The sequence below is a fragment of the Salmo salar genome, chromosome ssa03 (assembly GCF_905237065.1).
Source record: "Salmo salar chromosome ssa03, Ssal_v3.1, whole genome shotgun sequence".
Classification (NCBI taxonomy): Eukaryota; Metazoa; Chordata; class Actinopteri; order Salmoniformes; family Salmonidae; genus Salmo; species Salmo salar.
In genome coordinates, this window is record NC_059444.1 from 1413098 (window position 1) to 1434033 (window position 20936).

The following is a 20936-nucleotide window of genomic DNA, read 5'->3' on the forward strand; positions in this document are numbered from 1 at the left end:
CCCCTCTTTTATGCTGCTGCTACTCTCTGTTTATCTTATATGCATAGTCACTTTAACTATACATTCATGTACATACTACCTCAATTGGCCCGACCAACCAGTGCTCCCGCACATTGGCTAACCGGGCTATCTGCATTGTGTCCCACCACCCGCCAACCCCTCTTTTACGCTACTGCTACTCTCTGTTCATCATATATGCATAGTCACTTTAACCATATCTACATGTACATACTACCTCAATCAGCCTGGCTAACCGGTGTCTGTATGTAGCCTCTCTACTGTATATAGCCTCTCTACTGTATATAACCTCTCTACTGTATATAGCCTCGCTACTTTATATAGCCTCGCTACTGTATATAGCCTGTCTTTTTACTGTTGTTTTATTTCTTTACTTACCTATTGTTCACCTAATAACTTATTTTGCACTATTGGTTAGATCCTGTAAGTAAACATTTCACTGTAAGCTTGCCTGTTGTATTCGGCACACGTGACAAATAAACTTTGATTTGATAGAGATATATTATATTACTGGACCAGTATATTACTGTCTTCACTGACATTTTCAACCTCTCCCTGACCGAGTCTGTAATACCAACATGTTTTAAGCAGATCACCATAGTCCCTGTGCCCAAGAACATCAAGGTAACCTGCCTAAATGACTACCGACCCGTAGCACTCACGTCTATAACCATGAAGTGCTTTGAAAGGCTGGTGATGCAATCTCAATTGTACTCCACACTGCCCTTTCCCACCTGGACAAAAGGAATACCTACTTGAGAATGCTATTCATTGACAACAGCTCAACGTTCAACACCATATTGCCCTCAAAGCTCATCAATAAGCTACAAAGGTGGAGGTGTTGCAATCATTTACGATACTAAATTTCAATTTACAAAAAAAAATGACTGCGTTCTTATCTTTTGAGCTTCTAGTCATGACATCTATGCAGCCTACTCAATCACTTTTTATAGCGACTGTTTACAGGCCTCCTGGGCCGTACACAGCGTTGCTCACTGACTATCAGACCACCATTTAATGAGAAGTACTCAGACCCCAACCAAGGATCATCAAAAGCCATGCTATAAATTCTCGGACAACCCAAAGATTCCTAGATGCCCTTCCAGACTCCCTCCACCTACCCAAGGACGTCAGAGTACAACAATCGGTTAACACCTGAGGAACTAAATTTAACCTTTCGGAATGCCCTAGATGCAGTCACACCCCAAAAAACATAAAACATTTTTTCATAAGAAACTAGCTCCCTGGTACACATAAAATACCCAAGCTCTGAAGCAAGCTTCCAGAAAATTGGAATTGAAATGGCACTACACCAAACTGGAAGTCTTCCGATTAGCTCGAAAAGACAGTACCGTGCCATATCGAAGAGCCCTCACTGCTGCTCAATCCTATTTTTCCAACTTAAATGAGGAGAATAAGAACAATTTCAAATGTATTTTTGATACTGTCGCAAAACTAACTAAAAAGCAGCATTCCCCAAGAGAAGATGGCTCTCACTTCAGCAGTGATGAATTCATGAAATTCTTTGACGAAAAGATCATGAACATTAGAAAGCAAACTGCGGACTCCTCTTTAAATCTGCGTATTCCTCCAAAGCTCAGTTGTCCTGAGTCTGCACAACTCTGCCAGGAACTAGGATCAAGGGAGACACTCAAGGTTTTTAATACTATATCACTTGCCACATTGATGAAAATAGTAATGGTCTCTAAACATTCAAGCTGCATACTGGACCCTATTCCAACTAAACTACTGAAAGAGCTGCTTCCTGTGCTTGGCCCTCCTATGTTGAACATAATAAACGGCTCCCTATCCACCGGATGTGAACCAAACTCACTAAAAGTGGCAGTAATAAAGCCTCTCTTGAAAAAGCCAAACCTCGATGCAGAAAATATAAAAAATGATCGGCCTATATCGAATCTCTCATTCCTCTCAAAATGTTTTGAAAAAGCTGTTGCGCAGCAACTCACTGCCTTCCTGAAGACAAACAATGTATACAAAACGCTTCAGTCTGGTTTTAGACCCCATCATAGCACTGAGACTGCACTCTTGAAGGTGGTAAATTGCATTTTAATGGCATCAGACCGAGGCTCTGCATCTGTCCTCGTGCTCCTAGACCTTAGTGCTGCTTTTGATACCATGGATCACCACATTCTTTTGGAGAGATTGGAAACCCAAATTGGTCTACACGGACAAGTTCTGGACTGGTTTAGATCTTATCTGTCGTAAAGATTTCAGTTTGTCTCTGTGGATGGTTTGTCTTCTGCCAAATCAACTGTAAAGTTCGGTGTTCCTCAAGGTTCCGTTTTAGGACCACTATTGTTTTCACTATATATTTTACCTCTTGTTGATGTCATTCAGAAATATAATGTTAACTTTCACTGCTATGTGGACGATACACAGCTGTACATTTTGATGAAACCCCAAAATTGCCCTCCCTGGAAGCCTGTGTTTCAGACATAGGAAGTGGATGCCGCCAAATGTTTTACTTTTAAACTTGGACAAAACAGAGATGTTAGTCCTAGGTCTTAAGAAACAAAGAGATCTTCTGTTGGATCTGACGATTCATCTTGATGGTTGTACAGTCAATGTACAGGACCTCAGCGTTACTCTGGATCCTGATTTCTCTTTTGACGAACATATCAAGACTGTTTCAAGGACAGGTTTTTTCCATCTACGTAACATTGAAAAATCCGAAACTTTCTGTTAAAAAATTATGCAGAAAAGTTAATCCACTTCTAGTTTACACTACTGCGATGCTCTACTTTCCGGCTACCCGAATAAAGCACTAAATAAAATTCTGTCAACTTCTTATGGGCAGGTGGGGACAGTAGCGTCCCACCTGGCCAACATCCGGTGAAATTGCAGAGCGCCAAATTCAAAATACAGAAATACTCATAATAAACATTAATAAAATATACAAGTGTTAAAGTTAAGGTTTAAAGATTACCTTCTTGTTAATCCAGCCGCTGTGTCAGATTTCAAAAAGGCTTTACGGTGAATGCATACCATGTGATTATCTGAGGACAGCGCCCCGCTTACAAAAGCATACAAACATTTCACTCTGAAGTAAGGGAACACCCCCATGAAATGGACAAGAATGAATGGGAACATATTGGCACTGTACGGATCATACACACGATGCACAATACCACCCAATTTGGTCCATATTCATCCAAATCATATTGCAAATTTCATATGGCAAATGCCAAGTGTCACACCCCAAGAATCCTATAGATGGCGAGCGCGCTCCACCGTGGATTTTCATATTGCAAATGTAACACAAGTGTAACACAAATGTAACCCAAGAGTAAAATTTTGAAAATATGAACGTTTTTTATGCCTTACTTTTACATAAGGCATATGTTTTGTCCATTTGCAATATGATTTCATAGGAGGTCAAAAGTGACATCATTTTTTCATTTTTTTGCCAAATGCCATAAGAAATGTCCAAATGAAATGTCCAATTATTTTTTTGTCAATTATACATGTATGAAAGTATTGAATGTGCCAAATCAGGATGTTTGTCCATTTGCCATGTACGATCATAGGAAGCCGGTTTCCAAACCCAAAAGTCAGTGAACCTTGTCCAAATGGCATTTATACTGCCCAAATGATATATAGCCCTATGTTAAGCCATGAATCAACCTAGATGGTATATTTGTCATGTATGATGAGGGAGAAGTGGGACTCTGTTGTTTTTTAATGATTTTTTGAAAAACGTCCAAAATGACCATTATCATCACAAATTTTACATGCTCAAAAATACTGCAGAAATGCATAATTGACTGGGCGATGAACTCGGGATGGCCATGCAGTGACTGTGGTTCCTCTCCATCGCTCGTCACCCAGCAAGTCAGCGTCCATCAGTCAATTAGATGTCATTCTGACACCAAACTGATACCATCTGACACCAAATCCACTTTTTCCAACTCGTTTAGCAGCCAACTATCACATATATCAGAGCAGGCCCATAATTCACAGCGCCTTCAGTTTAAACCATAAAAAAACATAAAACACGTAGTTACATTTTAGCTGCGGGTCCAGCTCTGACATTATGTGTAGGCCTATGTGAGGCGACCCCGAATCCCAGGTTTCGGCTCGATAGGTCATTCGGTGCCCGAGCAATGACCTTAATTGGTCCTGAAAATCTGGGCGTTGCTACGGGGTCCTTGAATGGGCTATCGGACAGAAACGTTGGGGTCAGTCTCTATGGGCCGAGACGGTTTCAATGCACCTAGTCCTGCGACTCTGGAACATTTCTAAATGTCGCCATTTTCGTGATGTCAAAATGAATTGAACATATTGCAAATGTACGAGGTTGTTTCTCGGTCTGAGAAACGTCTAGAGCCACATAACTCACCGTGCAATATCGACTTGAGATCTAGAACAGGTTTCTAAAGTTTCAGAGCTCTAGGTCTGATGGTTCTTTGATCGTTTGAACGAAGGTAACTATTGTATGTCTCTAAGCCCCACACTGTGTCACTATGTCCTAGCTGTGTGTGTGTGTTAGTTTTTTTGCAAATCTGATGGGATAAATGACTGATTTACAGTTCATGAGGGTTACCTAGTCACACATATGAAGTTTTGAAATGATCTGACTTTTTTAACCCTTCGAAACAGCCCCTGTGACCCATATTTAAGGCACTTCCGGTTGGCACAGGAAGCTATAAGTAAACACATATCCTGATTCGGGTATGCTCTTACAGAATCCTGAGTTTAAAGTCTTTACGTTAAGAATTGACTGATCTACATAGGTTTGAATGCAGTGAATTTCACAATCTGCAGGCTGGTTATAGAAAAACACATTTACGGTGTTTTTTACCACTTCCGGTTGCTCTAGGAAGCTTAGAATCGACACAGGTAGACCTCATAGTGGCTTGATTGTATGTCATCGAAGACAGGTTCATAAGGCATTCATAACCCACATAGGCTTCAGGTTGAATTTAGGGGAATAGGCAATGTATTCCTATGGGGAGAGAAGTCATTGCAAACTGTTTGATGTAAACACCTTCTTTTAACTGTTATGGGTTAATGCCACATGATCAAGGTTAGACTTCCACAGATCGGGAGGACCTCAGGAACATTCCCAAGGTCGAATTGTGCTTCTAACCCTAACGGTTCCGCCGCTGTCACCCAAAAACACTTGAAATTTAGGGCCAGGCTTCATTTTGGGCCTACTTTTTCTCACGGTCACAGCGGGGCATCTCGTTGAACTCGGCACAGCCTAGAGATAATGGTAATGCCATTGCAGGCTCTGTGTGTCTTTAAGTACCGCACTCTGTCACTCCATCCTTGCTGTGTGTGTGTGTGTGTGTGTGTGTGTGTGTGTGTGTGTGTGTGTGTGTGTGTGTGTGTGTGTGTGTGTGTGTGTGTGTGTGCGTGTGTGTGTGAGCTTTTCTTGGACATCTGATGGGATAAATGACTGATTTACAGTTCATGAGGGTTGTCTAGTCACACATATGAAGTTTTGGAAAGATGTTACTTTTTTAACCGTTCAAAACAGCTACTGTGACCCCAATTTAAGGCACTTCCGGTTAGCACAGGAAGCTTAGAATCAACACACGTTTTCATTCGGGTAGTCTTTCACAGAATCCTGAGTTTTAAGTCTTTACGTTAAGAATTGACTGACTTACACCGGGTTGAATAGAGTGATTTTCACAATCTGCAGGTTGGTTATATCAAAACACCTTTAGGGTGTTTTTAACAACTTCCGGTTGCTCCAGGAAGCTTAGAATCGACACAGGTAGACCATACAGTAGCCTGATGGATTGTCATTGAAGACAGCTTCATGAGGCATTTACATCACGATTTTGACATGCTCAAAAATACTGCAGAAATGCATAATTGACTGGCCCGATGAACTCGGGATGGCCGGGCAGTGACTGTGGTTCCTCTCCATCGCTTGTTGTGTTGATTTCATCATGTCCATTTGGTGATGTTTTTTCACTGTTGAATCATATTGCAAATGCACGTTACATTTGCAATATGTTTCAATGGGCATTTAGCATCACGAATTTGACATGCTCATAAATACTCCAGAAATGCATAATTGACTGGCCCGATGAACTCGGGATGGCCGTGCTGTGACTGTGATTCCTCTCCATCGCTCGTCACCCAGCAAGTCAGCGTCCATCAGTCAATTAGATGTCATTCTGACACCAAACTGATACCATCTGACACCAAATCCACTTTTTCCAACTCGTTTAGAAGCCAACTATCACATATAACAGAGCAGGCCCATAATTCACAGCGCCTTCAGTTTAAACCATAAAAAAACATAAAACACGTAGTTACGTTCTAGCTGCGGGTCCAGCTCTGACATTATGTGTATTTGACCCCTCTGTAAAACATGACTTAGTACTTGGTGGCAAAACCCTTGTTGGCAATCACAGAGGTCAGACGTTTCTTGTAGTTGGCCACCAGGTTTGCACACATCTCAGGAGGGATTTTGTCCCACTCCTCTTTGCAGATCTTCTCCAAGTCATTAACCTCTCTAGGGTAGGTGGCACCAAATCGTCCCACCTATGTAACAGCCAGTGTAATCCCGTGGCGCGTTATTCAAAAACCTAAAAAATGCAAAAACTTCAATTTTTCAAACATATTACTATTTTACACCATTTTAAAGACAAGACTCTCGTTAATCTAACCACACTGTCCGATTTCAAAAAGGCTTTACAACGAAAGCAAAACATTAGATTATGTCAGCAGAGTACTAAGCCCACAGTCCCTTGATCGGCCACTTGAGAAAGGCGATAATGTGTTCCAGCCTGGGGCTGGGATGACGACATTCAGGTTTTTCCCAGGCTCTGAGCGCCCATGGAAGACGTAGGAAGTGTCACGTTAGAGCAGAGATCCTTTGTAAAAGATAGAGATGGCAAAGAAGTTCAAGAAATGGTCAGACAGGCCACTTCCTGTAAAGGAATCTCTCAGGTTTTGACCTGCCATTTGAGTTCTGTTATACTCACAGACACCATTCAAACAGTTTTAGAAACTTTGCAGTGTTTTCTATCCAAAGCCAATAATTATATGCATATTCTAGTTACTGGGCAGGAGTTGTAACCAGATTAAATCGGGTACGTTTTTTATCCAGCCGTGAAAATACTGCCCCCTAGCCATAACAGGTTAAAGTCACCCAGAATTGTGAGGGGTGAGCCATCCTCAGGAAAGGAACTTATCAAGGCGTCAAGCTCATTGATGAACTCTCCAAGGGAACCTGGAGGGCGATAAATGATAAGGATGTTAAGCTTGAATGGGCTAGTGATTGTGACAGCATGGAATTCAAAGGAGGAGATAGACAGATGGGTCAGGGGAGAAAGAGAGAATGTCCACTTGGGAGAGATGAGGATTCCAGTGCCACCACCCCGCTGGCCAGATGCTCTCGGGGTATGCGAGAACACGTGGTCAGACGAGGAGAGAGCAGTAGGAGTAGCAGTGTTTTCTGTGGTAATCCATGTTTCCGTCAGCGCCAAGAAGTCGAGGGACTGGAGGGAAGCATAGGCTGAGATGAACTCTGCCTTGTTGGCCGCAGACCGGCAGTTCCAGAGGCTGCCGGAGACCTGGAACTCCACATGGGTCGTGCGCGCTGGGACCACCAGGTTAGAGTGGCAGCGGCCATGCGGTGTGAAGCGTTTGTGTGGCCTGTGCAGAGAGGAGAGAACAGGGATAGACAGACACATAGTTGACAGGCTACAGGAGAGGCTACGCTAATGCAAAGGAGATTGGCATGAAAATTAACTAAACAACTGGGGAAGCGAAAGAGCAGGGCCTCCCTCACTAACCATTCGCTGAAACACTCAAATATAACTATTCCAACTTCCACTTAGAAATGATAATTGATGTAAACTACAGTGGTTCAATGTTTCCAGGAATAGGCTCAAACTTAGTTTATTCAGCTAGATAACTTGGTACAGTATTCTTCCGTGAAACCCACCCAGTGCACCGTGTCCTATGACGCCGTAGCTAACTAGCAGGCTAGCATCCAATAACACACGGTTAGCACCAATACTTGGTTACAACAAACTACCAATGGATCATTTGTGTCCGTGTCTAGTTCCTTTCATAACACAGAAGTAATTAAATGTTGGCTAGCTAACACAAAGTCAGTCCTGCTAGCTACACAAGTGGACTACATAACTCGAAAGCTTACGTTTCAAAAATCTTATTGACTAAAAATGCTACAGTACTGCTAGCTCGTAGCTGGTAGAGTTGGCTAGCTAGCAGTGGCTGCGTTTACCTTTATCTTTGATACAAAGACAACTATGTAGCTAGCTAACATTACACTAATCAAATCGTTCCGTTGTAATGTATTTCGTTTCTACAGTACCGCTAGTTGGTAAAGTTGGCTAGCTAGCAGTGGCAGTGGTGTTGTGATGTTGACGCCGTTTGGAAAACGGCGCGAACGAATGAATACAGCTGGCTAGCTAACCTTGTTAGTTTCTCAAAGTTAGTTTCTCAAAGCTACACCTACACCTTTAGCTACACCTTTATCCTTGAATCAAAGACAACTATGTAGCTAACTAGCTAACATTACACTAATCAAATCGTTCCGCTGTAATGTAAGGAAATGTAATATTACCCGCGGAGCGAAGAACAGCACAACTACTCACTCCAGCATCCGGTAACTCAGTCCATCTACAAACACATAGCCTATTAGCTATACAGTTGTAATGTTATATCCGTGAAAGGGGGGAAATATGACAAATTATTCAAACTGACACGCAGCCTCAGTGAAGAAACTAAAACATATCACATTTTTAGAACTGTATTGTTTGAATGTTGATTGTGTTTTAATGTAGGCCTATAGGGAAGATAGGTCCTGGTGAGATGTTCATATTGAAACAGTGGTTGTATTTTAATGTAGGCCTATAGGGAAGATAGGTCCTGTGGAGATGTTCATATTGAAACATACAGTGGTTGTGTCACGACTTCCGCCGAAGTCGGTTCCTGTCCTTGTTCGGGCGACGTTCGGCGGTTGACGTCACCGGTCTTGTAGCCATCGCCGATCCACCATTCATTTTCCATTTGTTTTGTCTTGTTTCCCCACACACCTGGTTTACATTCCCTCATTACTTGTCGTGTATATAACCCTCTGTCCCCCCCCCCCCATGTCTGTGTGTGGAACTGTTTGTTGTAAAGTGTATGTGCACTTCTGACTGGTTCGCGACGGGTTATTTGTACCCATATTTTGTTGTTCTGGGTGCCGTTGGTTTTTGCATATTAAACTGCTCCGGTTATTACCCAGTTCTGCTCTCCTGCGCCTGACTTCCCTGCAGCCAGTCACGCACCTCTTACAGGTTGTATTTTCATGTTGGCCTAAAGGGAAGGTAACCGAAAGGTTGCTGGATATAATCCTGAGCTGACAAGTAAAAAATCGGTCATTCTGCCCCTGAGCAGAATTAGAGTTAACCCTCTGTTCCCCAGGCGCTGAAGATTTGGATGTTGATTAACGCAGCTCTCTGATTCAGAGGGGTTGGGTTAAATGCGGAAGACACATTTCAGTTGAACAACTGACTAGGTATCCCCCTAATTGCCTATCACGTGGCTAATACCATAGCGATGTGTTGTGTTTTTTCTGTGTGTTTTGGGTTGAATTAAAACACTGTTGTTTCTCTCCCAGGTCGCTGACCAATGAACCTGGCTGTCTCTGACCTGGTCTTTACCTTCTGTCTCTCCTATCATCTGATTGGCTGTAGCTACAGTTACATCACCTGTTAACTTCCTGTTCTAAGCTGGCTACTACAGCAGTGGTCTCTTCCTCATCCTCATGACGCCTCATCCGTCCCCTGTCTCACCTGGTTTCAGGTCCCTCCCATTCTCAAGTCTGCTGGACCACCTGCTCTCATCTTCACATCACAAACCATCTGAAAGACCCTGTTGACCCTAACAACCCTGATGGGCCTAGTGACTTTAGCGCCCTGCTAGTGGCGACCAGCATAAGTTGCATACGTCTACCAGGAAAATATTGTCTTTGACCAGACATTATTGGTGGTGTGTGTCTGTTACGTACAAATCCTAGCCAGACTTCTGAGATCCAGAGCAGGGACTAAGACTAAAGTTAGACACCAGAGTAGTGGAGGAGACAGGAGGATTCAGAGGACTGATCTTGGGCCTGGTGTTCTTTGTGGGCTGGGCGCCATAAAAATACTCATCTTCTTCAGGACTCTGGTGGTGTACAAGAGACAAGATTGCAGTGTTGGCAGTGCTGAGTCAGGCACAACAAGAGGTGAGTGAGGAGCCAGCAGCAAGTTGGACTACTCCATGTGACTCGGCTGTTGGCGCTCTCTCAATGCTGTCTCAACCCTTGTTGGGATTTTATATAATCAGTATATCTTTTTTATTGTTAACATTTAAATGTTGTAAATGTTGACAATTGTGTAAATATTTAATCATTGTTTAATGTTCTTAAGTCTTCTGAATACAACAGGTGTAGACCTCACAGTGAAACGCTGAATACAACAGGTGTAGTAGACCTTACAGTGAAATGCTGAATACAACAGGTGTAGTAGACCTCACAGTGAAATGCTGAATATAACCCCTTAACCAACAATGCAGTTGTAAGAAAATACCCCGAGAAAGTAAGAGATAAGAATAAAAAATTATTAAAAAGAAGCAGTAAATAACAATAGTGGGGCTATATACCGGTACAGAGTCAATGTGAAAATGTCAATGTGCGGGGTCACTAGTTAGTTGAGGTAATTGAGGTAATATGTACATGTAGGTAGAGTTATTAAAGTGACTATGCATAGATAATAAAAGAGAGTAGCAGCAGCGTTCCGGGGGGGGGGGGCAATGCAAATAGTCTGGGTAGCCCTTTGATTAGATGTTCAGGAGTCTTATGGCTTGGGGGTCGAAGCTATTAAGAAGCCTCTAGGCGCTCCGGTACCGCTTGCCGTGCGGTAGCATAGAGAACAGTCTATTTCTAGGGTGGCTGGAGTCTATGACAATTTTTAGGGCCTTCCTCTGACACCGCCTGGTATAGTGGTCTTGAATGGCAGGAAGCTTGGCCACGGTGGTATATTGGGCCGCACGCACTACCCTCTGTAGTACCTTGCAGTCGAAGGCTGAGCAGTTGCCATACCAGGTAGTGGTGCAACCCGCCAGGATGCTCTCGTTGGTGCAGCTGTAAAATCTTTTGAGGATCTGAGGACCCATGCCAACTCTTTTTGAGGGCACAATGGTGTTGTACACTGAGCTGTAGTCAATGAATAGCATTCTCACAGAGGTGTTCATTTTGTCCAGGTGGGAAAGGGCAGTGTGGAGTGCAATAGAGATTGCATCATCTGTGGATCTGTTGGGGCGGTATGCAAATTGAAGGGGGTCTAGGGTTTCCGGGATGATGATGTTGATGTGAGCCATAACCAGCCTTTCAAAGCACTTCATGGCTACAGACGTGAGTGCTACGGGTCTGCAGTCATTTAGGCAGGTTACCTTAGTGTTCTTGAGCACAGGGACTATGGTGATCTGCTTGAAACATGTTGGTATTACAGACTCAGACAGGGAGAGGTTGAAAATGTGAAGACACTTGCCAGTTGGTCAGCGAATGCTCGGGAATACACGTCCTGATAATCCGTCTGGCCCTGTTTGAAGGTCTTACTCACATCGGCTGCGGAGAGCATGATCACACAGTCGCCCGGAACAGCTGATGCTCTCATCCATGTTTCAGTGTTACTTGCATCGAAGTGCGCGTAGAAGTTATTTAGCTCTTCTAATAGGCTTGTGTCACTGAGCAGCTCTCGGCTGTGCTTCCCTTTGCAGTCTGTAATAGTTTGCAATAGTTTGCCTGCGCCTAGGGCCAGGTCTCTTACATGTCTCCTCAGCCTGGTAAATCCTGGGTCAGTGCCGCCGGAGCCGCCAGGGACGCCCGCCAGCCGGGCGCAGCCATCGCCGCCTGCCAGCCGGGCGCAGCCATCGCCGTCCGCCAGCCGGGCGCAGCCATCGCCGTCCGCCAGCCGGGCGCAGCCATCGCCGTCCGCCAGCCGGGCGCAGCTATCGCCGTCCGCCAGCCGGGCGCAGCTATCGCCGTCCGCCAGCCGGGCGCAGCTATCGCCGCCTGCCAGCCGGGTGCAGCCATCGCCGCCCGCCAGCCGTGCGCAGCCATCGCCGCCCTCCAGCCGGGCGCAAACATCACCACCCGCCAGCCGGGTGCAACCAGGGTCGCCCACCAGCCGGGCGCAACCATCACCGCCCGCCAGCCGGGTGCAACCAGGGTCGCCCGCCAGCCGGGCGCAACCATCACCGCCCGCCAGCCGGGCGCAACCAGGGTCACCCGCCCGCCAGCCGGGCGTAGCCATCGCCGCCCGCCAGCCGGGCACAGTCAGGGTTGCCCACCAGACCTTCAGCGCAGCCAGGTGCGCCACCTAAGAGGGCGAAGCCGAGGGTGGAGCAGAGGCCACGTCCCGCACCTGAGCCACCGCCGTAAGAAGGCCCACCCGGACCCTCCCCTTCAGAGTCAGGTTTTGCGGTCGGAGTCCTCACCTTGGGGGGGAGGTACTGTAACGCTTGGCCATAGAGAGGGGTTTTTGTTGTTTATTTTGGTTAGGCCAGGGTGTTACATTGGGTGTTCTATGTTCCTTTTTCTATGTTTTTGTATTTCTTTGTTTTGGGCCGTGTGTGGCTCCCAATCAGGCACAGCTGAAGTTCGTTGTTGCTGATTGGGAGTCACACATAAGGAGCATGTTTTTCCTTTGAGTTTTGTGGGTAATTGTTTCTGTTCATTGTGTTACCTGTCAGTACTGTTTGGCTGTCGGTTTTTCCTGTTTTTTTGTATAGTGTTCTTTCGTCAATTAAACCTCTATGATGAACAATAACTCCGCTGCACCTTGGTCTACTCTCTCTTCAGACAGCCGTTACAGGTATGTACGTACTGTCCCTGTGGGGACAACGTCCCCGATGCACTTATTGATAAAGCCAGTAACTGATGTGGTGTACTCCTTAATGCCATCGGAAGAATCCCGGAACATATTCCAGTCTGTGCTAGCAAAGCAGTCCTGTAGTTTAGCATCTGCTTCATCTGTCCACTTTTTTATAGACTGATTCACTGGTACTTCCTGCTTTCATTTTTGCTTGTAAGCAGGAATCAGGAGGATAGAATTATGGTCAGATTTGCCAAATGGAGGGCGAGGGAGAGCTTTGTACGTGTCTCTGTGTGTGGAGTAAAGGTGGTATTGAATTTTTTCCCCCTCTGGTTGCACATTTAACATGCAGATAGAAATGAGGTAAAACGGATTTAAGTTTCCCTGCATTAAAGTCCTCGGCCACTAGGAGCGCCACCTCTGGATGAGCGTTTTCCTGTTTGCTTATGGCGGTATACAGCTCATTGAGCACGGTTTTAGTGCCAGCATCGGTCTGTGGTGATATGTAGACAGCGACGAAAAATACAGATAAACTCTCTAGGTAGATAATGTGGTCTACAGCTTATCATGAGATACTCTACCTCAGGCGGGCAAAACCTCGAGACTTTCTTAGATATCGTGCATCAGCTGTTGTTCACATATATGCACAGGCCCCCGCCCCGTGTCTTACCAGAAGCTGCTGTTCTGTCCTGCCGATAGAGTGTATAACCAGCCAGCTGTATGTTATTCATGTCGTCGTTCAGCCACGACTCGGTGAAACATAAGATATTACAGTTTTTAATGTCCCTTGGTAGGATATAGATTCTTTCAGCTCGTCCCATTTATTTTCCAGCGATTGAACATTAGCTAGCAGGATGGAAGGCAAGAGCAGATTAGCCACTCGTCGCCTGATCCTTACAAGGCACCCAGATCTTTTTCCACAAAATCTCCATTTCCTTCTCCAGCGAATCACGGGGATCTGGGCCTGGTCGGTTGCCTGTAGTAGTATATCCCTCCCATCCGACTCATTGAAGAACTTGGTCCAGTTTGAGGTCAGTAATCCCAGTTCTGATGTCCAGAAGCTCTTTTCGGTCATAAGAGATGGTAGCAGCAACATTATGTACAAAACAAGTTACGAACAACGCGGAAAAAAAAAAATAGCATGATTGGTTCAGAGCCAATAAGACGGCAGCCTTTCCCCTCAGGCGCCAAGAACGAATACTCATACGTTAGACTAAATAATCTGTCCACTCATCCATTTTTGACTAAATGTGAAACTGAGGTAAAAATGAGGAACAACACATAGGCTGTCCACGCCACCCTAGAACAGTGGTTAACAGTTTTCTCACTAACAGCATCTTAACACTGAGAACCAGTTCACATGGTAGGTTGATGTTAACATTATCATGTTATTATAGAGAGGCTATCAATATGTGGTCAAATTGATCAAAACGCTGTTTAGTATTTGATGGAACTCATGTCATTTCCACATCTTGGAAAGTGTCTCACACGTTGTAATAAGTCTGCTATGTAATTATATTCTCTGTGATCTGTACTGGTGGCTCTCTGTCATTCTGTAGTATAAATCACCTCTATTCTCTGTGATCTGTACTGTAGTGGCTCTCTGTCATTCTGTAGTATAAATCAACTCTATTCTCTGTGATCTGTACTGTAGTGGCTCTCTGTCATTCTGTAGTATAAATCACCTCTATTCTCTGTGATCTGTACTGTAGTGGCTCTCTGTCATTCTATATTATAAATCACGTCGCAGAGATGAACCTGAGTGAGTCCTGGAAGACCATGGTGAATGAGACCAGCTCTGTGAATGACAGCGACTACACTGATGAAGGATATGATGACGAAAAGCATGTCAAGCTGTGTGACGAGGTCGGAGGGTTAGAGGAGGTCACGGCTGGTTGCTTCCTGGTCATCTTCCTCCTCAGTGTCACAGGTAACCTGTTTGCTCTTCAGCATCAACAGTGTATTCAGTGTTGTCTTGGTAACTGTCTTTTCTGTTTTGTCTAGGTAACGGTTTGTTCTGTGTTGTCTAGGTAACGGTGTGTTCTGTGTTGTCTAGGTAACGGTGTGTTCTGTGTTGTCTAGTTAACCTCTCTGGGCAAGGTGGGACGCTTGCCTCCCTGGGCCAGTGGAATCCCGTGGCGCGAAATACAAATACCTCATAAATGCTATAACTTCAATTTCTCAAACATATGACTATTTTACACCATTTTAAAGACAAGACTCTCGTTAATCTAACCACATTGTCTGATTTCAAAAAGGCTTTACAGCGAAAGCAAAACATTAGATTATGTCAGGAGAGTACCCTGCCAAAAATAATCACACAGCCATTTTCAAAGCTAGCATATATGTCACAAAAACCAAAACCACAGCTAAATGCAGCACTAACCTTTGATGATCTTCATCAGATGACACTCCTAGGACATTATGTTATAATGTACAAACATGCATGTTTTGTTCAATCAAGTTCATATTTATATCAAACAACAGCTTTTTACATTAGCATGTGATGTTCAGAACTAGCATACCCACTGCAAACTTCCGGTGAATTTACTAAATTACTCACGATAAACGTTCACAAAATACATAACAATTATTTTAAGAATTATAGATACAGAACTCCTTTATGCAATCGCGGTGTCAGGTTTTAAAATAGCTTTTCGGCGAAAGCACATTTTGCAATATTCTGAGTAGATAGCCCAGCCATCACGGCTAGCTAATTTGACACCCACCAAGTTTGGCCCTCACCAAACTCAATTTACTATGAGAAAAATTGGATTACCTTTGCTGTTCTTCATCAGAATGCACTCCCAGGACTTCTACTTCAACAACAAATGTTGTTTTGGTTCCAAATAATCCATAGTTATATTCAAATAGCTCCGTTTTGTTTGTGCGTTCAGGTCAGTATCCATTACCGTACTTAGAAGCATGTCAAACGCTGTTTAAAATCAATTTTTATGCTATATTTCTTGTAAAATAGCGATAATATTCCAACCGGGCGACGTTGTATTCATTCAAAGACTGAAAGAAAAACATGGAGTCGTCTCGTGGACGCGCATCTCCATCTTCATTGTTCCCTGCCTGACCACTCACAAAAACTCCTGCTGTTTTTCGCCCAGAGACTGCAGAGACATCATTCCACTTTTTGGCGCCTTCTGAGAGCCAATGGAAGCCTTAGAAAATGTCACGTTACAGCAGAGATGCTGTATTTTTTTATAGAGATGCCACAGAAGGAGAACAAATTGTCAGACAGGGCACTTCCTGTATGGAATCTTCTCAGGTTTTGGCCTGTCATATGAGTTCTGTTATACTCACAGACACCATTCAAACAGTTTTAGAAACTTTAGAGTGTTTTCTATCCAAATCTACTAATTATATGCATATTCTCATTTCTGGGCAAGAGTAGTAACCAGTTTAAATCGGGTACGTTTTTTATCCGGCCGTGCAAATACTGCCCCCTAGCCCCAACAGGTTCAGTATGTACTGTGTTGTCTAGTTAACAGTATGTTCTGTGTTGTCTAGGTAACATTGTGTTCTGTGTTGTCTAGTCAACAGTACGTTCTGTGTTGTCTAGGTAACGGTTTGTTCTGTGTTGTCTAGTTAACGGTGTGTTCAGTGTTGTCTAGTTAGCAGTCTGTTCCGTGTTGTCCAGGTAACGAACAGTGTCCTCTGTATTGTACTGCTCCTTGACACAATGCCCGCTTAAACCGGAAGCCAGCCGCACCAATGTGTCGGAGGAAACACTGTACACCTGGCAACCGTGTCAGCGTGCATTGCGCCCGGCCCTCGACAGGAATCGCTGGAGCGCGATGGAACAAGAACATCCCTACCGGACAAACCCTCTGCTAACTCGGACGACGTTTGGCCAATTGTGCGCCGCCCCCATGGGTCTCCCGGTCGAGGCCGGCTGCGACAGAGCCTGGACTCGAACCAGGATCTCTAGCAGTGCAGTACCTTAGACCGCTGCGTCACTCTGGAGGCCCCTGTGTTGTCTACTTAACGATATGTTTTGTGTTGTCTAGGTAACGGATTGTTGCTGGTTGCCTTGTGTCGTTATGAGGGCCTAAGGAGGGTCACCAACCTGTTCATCCTCAACCTGTTGTTCTCTGACCTCCTGTTTACCCTGACCCTGCCCTTCTGGGCCGTCTACTACCTCTCCCACTGGATGTTCGGTGACCTGGTGGGTATGACCAACCCTAACCTCTGACCTTTAACCTCTATGGGCTAGGTGGGACGCTAGCGTCCCCCCCGTGGTGCACTCCATCAACAGCAGGTGCATTTCAAGAGCGGCAAATTTGAATCCAAATAAATGTCAAAATTCAAATTTTTCAAACTTACAACTATTTTACACCCTTTGAAAGATAAACATCTCCTTAATCTAACCACGTTTTACGATTTCAAAAAGGTTTTACGGCGAAAGCATAAATTTAGAGTATGTTAGGACAGTACATTTACAAGAGTTGTGTGTAATGTTTTGTCAATTCAAAGACAGGGTCACCAAAACCATAAAACCAGCTAAAATGATGCACTAACCTTTTACAATCTCCATCAGATGACACTCCTAGGACATTATGTTAGACAATGCATGCATTTTTTGTTCTATCAAGTTCATATTTATATCCAAAAACAGCGTTTTACTATGGCATTGATGTTGAGGAAATCGTTTCCCTCCAATAACCGGCAGTCAAGTCAACACCACAAATTAAATAATTAAAATTAGAAAACATTGGTAAAATATTATATTGTCATTTAAAGAATTATAGATTTACATCTCTTGAACGCAATCAACTTGCCAGATTTAAAAATAACCTTACTGGGAAATCACACTTTGCAATAATCTGAGCACTGCGCCCAGAAAAATACGCGTTGCGATACAGACTAGACGTCATGTTGGGGAGATCTAAAATCGAAAATACTATGTAAATAATCCATTACCTTTGATTCTCTTCATCAGATGTCACTTCCAGGTATCACAGGTCCATAACGAATGTAGTTTTGTTCAAAAAAGCTCATCATTTATGTCCAAAAATCTCCGTCTTGTTAGCACATGATCTAAGCCAGCCGGACTTCTCGTCATGAACGAGGGGAAAAAATATATTTACGTTCGTTCAAACATGTCAAACGTTGTATAGCATAAATCATTAGGGCCTTTTTTAACCAGAACATGAATAATATTCAAGGTGGACGAATGCATACTCTTTTATAACGTATTGGAACGAGGGTACCCAACATGAACTCGCGCGCCAGGTGTCTAATGGGCCATCATCGTTCCATGGCTCTTGTTCGGTCAGATCTCCCTCCAGAAGACTCAAAACACTTTGTAAAGGCTGGTGACATCTAGTGGAAGCAATAGGAAGTGCCAAAATATTCCTCAGCCCCTGTGTTTTTCAATGGGATAGGTTTAAAGGTAATACAACACATCAGGTATCCACTTCCTGTCAGAAAATGTCTCAGGGTTTTGCCTGCCAAATGAGTTCTGTTATACTCACAGACACCATTCAAACAGTTTTAGAAACTTTAGAGTGTTTTCTATCCATATATAATAAGTATATGCATATTCTAGTTACTGGGTAGGATTAGTAACCAGATTAAATCAGGTACATTTTTTTTATCCAGCCGTGCAAATACTGCCCCCTAGCCCTAACAGGTTAACCCCAACCTCTGATCTCTAACCTCTAACCCTAACCTCTGATCTCTAACCCTAACCTCTAACCTCTAACCCTAACTTCTGATCTCTAACCCTAACCTCTGAACTCTAACCCTAACCTCTAACCTCTAACCCTAACCTCTGAACTCTAACCCTAACCTCTAACCTCTAACCCTAACCTCTGACTCCTAACCCTAACCTCTGACTCCTAACCCTAACCTCTGACCCCTAACCCTAACCTCTGACCTCTAACCCTAACCCTAACCTCTAACCTCTAACCCCTAACCTCTGAACCCTAACTCTGACCTCTAACCCTAATCTCTAACCTCTAACTTCTAACCCTAACCTCTGACTCATAACCCTAACCTCTAACCCTAACACTAACCTCTGATCTCTAACCCGAACCTCTGACCCCTAACTCTAACTTCTGACCCCAGGCCTGTAAACTGTTGACGGGGGCATACTTCACCGGTCTCTACAGCAGTATAATGCTGCTCACCCCTAACTCTAACTTCTGACCCCAGGCCTGTAAGCTGTTGACGGGGGCATACTTCACCGGTCTATACAGCAGTATAATGCTGCTCACCTCCATGACGGTGTACCGCTGTGTAATAGTCGTCGCGTCCCGCTGGACCGCCGTTCCCCGGAGACGACTGAGGTACGCATTGGCCGCCTGCACGGCATCATGGGTAGTCAGCCTGGCCGCTTCCCTCAGTGATGTCATAGCCTCCCAGGTACAGGAAGTGGAAAACGGGACAAGAATATTCACCTGTGAGGTCTTACCTGGAACTACGGACGAGGAGGTGGGTTACAGTAACGTAGAACAAAAGAGAAATGTCCGCTCACTGTTTACTGCTCCTAGTAGGGATCTTAGTTTAAGCTTTCAATGATACACGTTTCCACTGACATGGTCTTTATATGTACTTTGTGTTTCAGTAAACAGTGAGCGGACATTCCTGTTTCTAATTGTGCCCAGCTCCTTTTCCAATGTTTGATATTTCATATATAACCCCTCTCTCTCTCTCTGTCCCCCAGAAGCTGGATACTAATATATATACTCTCTCTCTCTCTCTCTCTCTCTCTCTCTCTCTCTCTCTCTCTCTCTCTCTCTCTCTCTCTCTCTCTCTCTCTCTCTCTCTCTCTCTCTCTCTCTCTCTCTCTCTCTCTCTCTCTCTCTCTCTCTCTCTCTCTCTCTCTCTCTCTCTCTCTCTCTCTCTCTCTCTCTCTCTCTCTCTCTCTCTCTCTCTCTCTCTCTCTCTCTCTCTCTCTCTCTCTCTCTCTCTCTCTCTCTCTCTCTCTCTCTCTCTCTCTCTCTCTCTCTCTCTCTCTCTCTCTCTCTCTCTCTCTCTCTCTCTCTCTCTCTCTCTCTCTCTCTCTCTCTCTCTCTCTCTCTCTCTCTCTCTCTCAACAGCTGGGCTACTACCTGCAGGTGTTCCTGCTCTTCGTCCTCCCTCTAATCATCATCATCCTCTGCTACAGTGCCATTCTCAGAACGGTCCTGGTAACTGCGACCAGGAGACGACACCGCACAGTGCTGGTGGTCTTCTGTATCGTGGTTGCATTCTTCGTCTGCTGGGCGCCGTACAACCTATTCATGTTTGTCTCGTCCGTCTACACACCTGTAGACTGTGGGGTCAAGGAGCGGCTGCATGTCGTGCTCGTTGTGTGTCGTATTGTGGCCTACGCCCACTGCTTCCTGAACCCTGCTCTCTACATGCTGTCTCACTCCTTCAGACGACATCTCTGGTCGCTGTTGTGCTGTCTGATGGGGGAGGAGAGGGGAGGGCAGGCGGGAGGAGGGGAGAGGAGTGTGGGATACAATATGCACCACATCACCCCTAGACCAAAAAGGACCAGCTTTGGTGTTTCAGGACCCTAGAGAGAATAACTATACAGCTACATGGACGGAGCTAAGATCGGAGCAGGAATGAACTATGGAACTTTGCCAATGGGGTTTTTCCAGCCCATTCTTAGAAAAGGCCATGTTTGAAGCTTTGGATCTGAAGAATGAGGAAGTGAGATTAGCCAAAACAAAAACGTTTGAATCCCTGATTATGATTCTGTGATACACAGAATGTGAACGCTGTGTTCAGTCCAGAAATGATTCTGTGAATAAGTCTATGCTATATTCATACAATATGAAGACAATAAAATAAATATTTTTAATGTAGAATATGTGAAATACTATATTATCAATGGTGGATCTAAAACTGTAAAGAAATGCTATGTGTGGTTTGTGGTGGTATGCTGAGTAAATAAAAAGCTGTGTGTGCAGAAGTAGCAATGTGTTTTTTTGCCTTTGGCTTGGGTTAGGGTTAGACTGGATCTGTCTAGATGCTGGCTTGGGTTAGGGTTAGACTGGATCTGTGTAGATGCTGGCTTGGGTTAGGGTTAGGGTTAGACTAGACCTGTCTAGATGCTGG

The 20936-nt window shown here is 44.4% G+C and overlaps 2 protein-coding genes across 3 annotated transcripts in view; both read left to right on the forward strand.

Annotated features, from left to right (window-relative positions):
- Positions 1 to 9882, forward strand: part of LOC106596054 (calcium/calmodulin-dependent 3',5'-cyclic nucleotide phosphodiesterase 1A) — a 95980-nt gene extending 86098 nt beyond the window's left edge. The window contains exon 16 of the mRNA XM_045714332.1: positions 9820 to 9882. Within this exon, the coding sequence (XP_045570288.1) occupies positions 9820 to 9882 (63 nt within the window). The remainder of the gene's footprint in view (positions 1 to 9819) is intronic.
- Positions 9883 to 14149: 4267 nt separating this feature from the next.
- Positions 14150 to 20793, forward strand: LOC106596062 (chemokine XC receptor 1-like). Of its 2 annotated transcripts, none has more exons than XM_014187383.2 (5): positions 14150 to 14232; positions 14582 to 14799; positions 16889 to 17046; positions 19038 to 19316; positions 19925 to 20793. In XM_014187383.2, exons 2-5 carry the CDS (start codon positions 14622 to 14624, stop codon positions 20390 to 20392), a joined length of 1083 nt encoding a protein of 360 aa, XP_014042858.1. In that variant the 5' UTR covers positions 14150 to 14232; positions 14582 to 14621; the 3' UTR covers positions 20393 to 20793. The 2 variants fall into 2 exon arrangements, with proteins under 2 accessions (XP_014042858.1, XP_045570320.1); XM_045714364.1 differs by having other exon boundaries at positions 14167 to 14232; positions 14620 to 14799.
- Positions 20794 to 20936: the final 143 nt, after the last annotated feature.

What these genes read in the sequence shown, in the direction of transcription:
- LOC106596062 (XM_014187383.2), top strand. Translation starts at nt 14,622, where the DNA reads ATGAACCTGAGTGAGTCCTGGAAGACCATGGTGAATGAGACCAGCTCT. An exon ending in CTTCCTCCTCAGTGTCACAG is followed by an intron (nt 14,800 to 16,888) that starts GTAACCTGTTTG and finishes TGTGTTGTCTAG; the next exon opens with GTAACGGATTGTTGCTGGTT. An exon ending in CTGGAACTACGGACGAGGAG is followed by an intron (nt 19,317 to 19,924) that starts GTGGGTTACAGT and finishes CTCTCTCAACAG; the next exon opens with CTGGGCTACTACCTGCAGGT.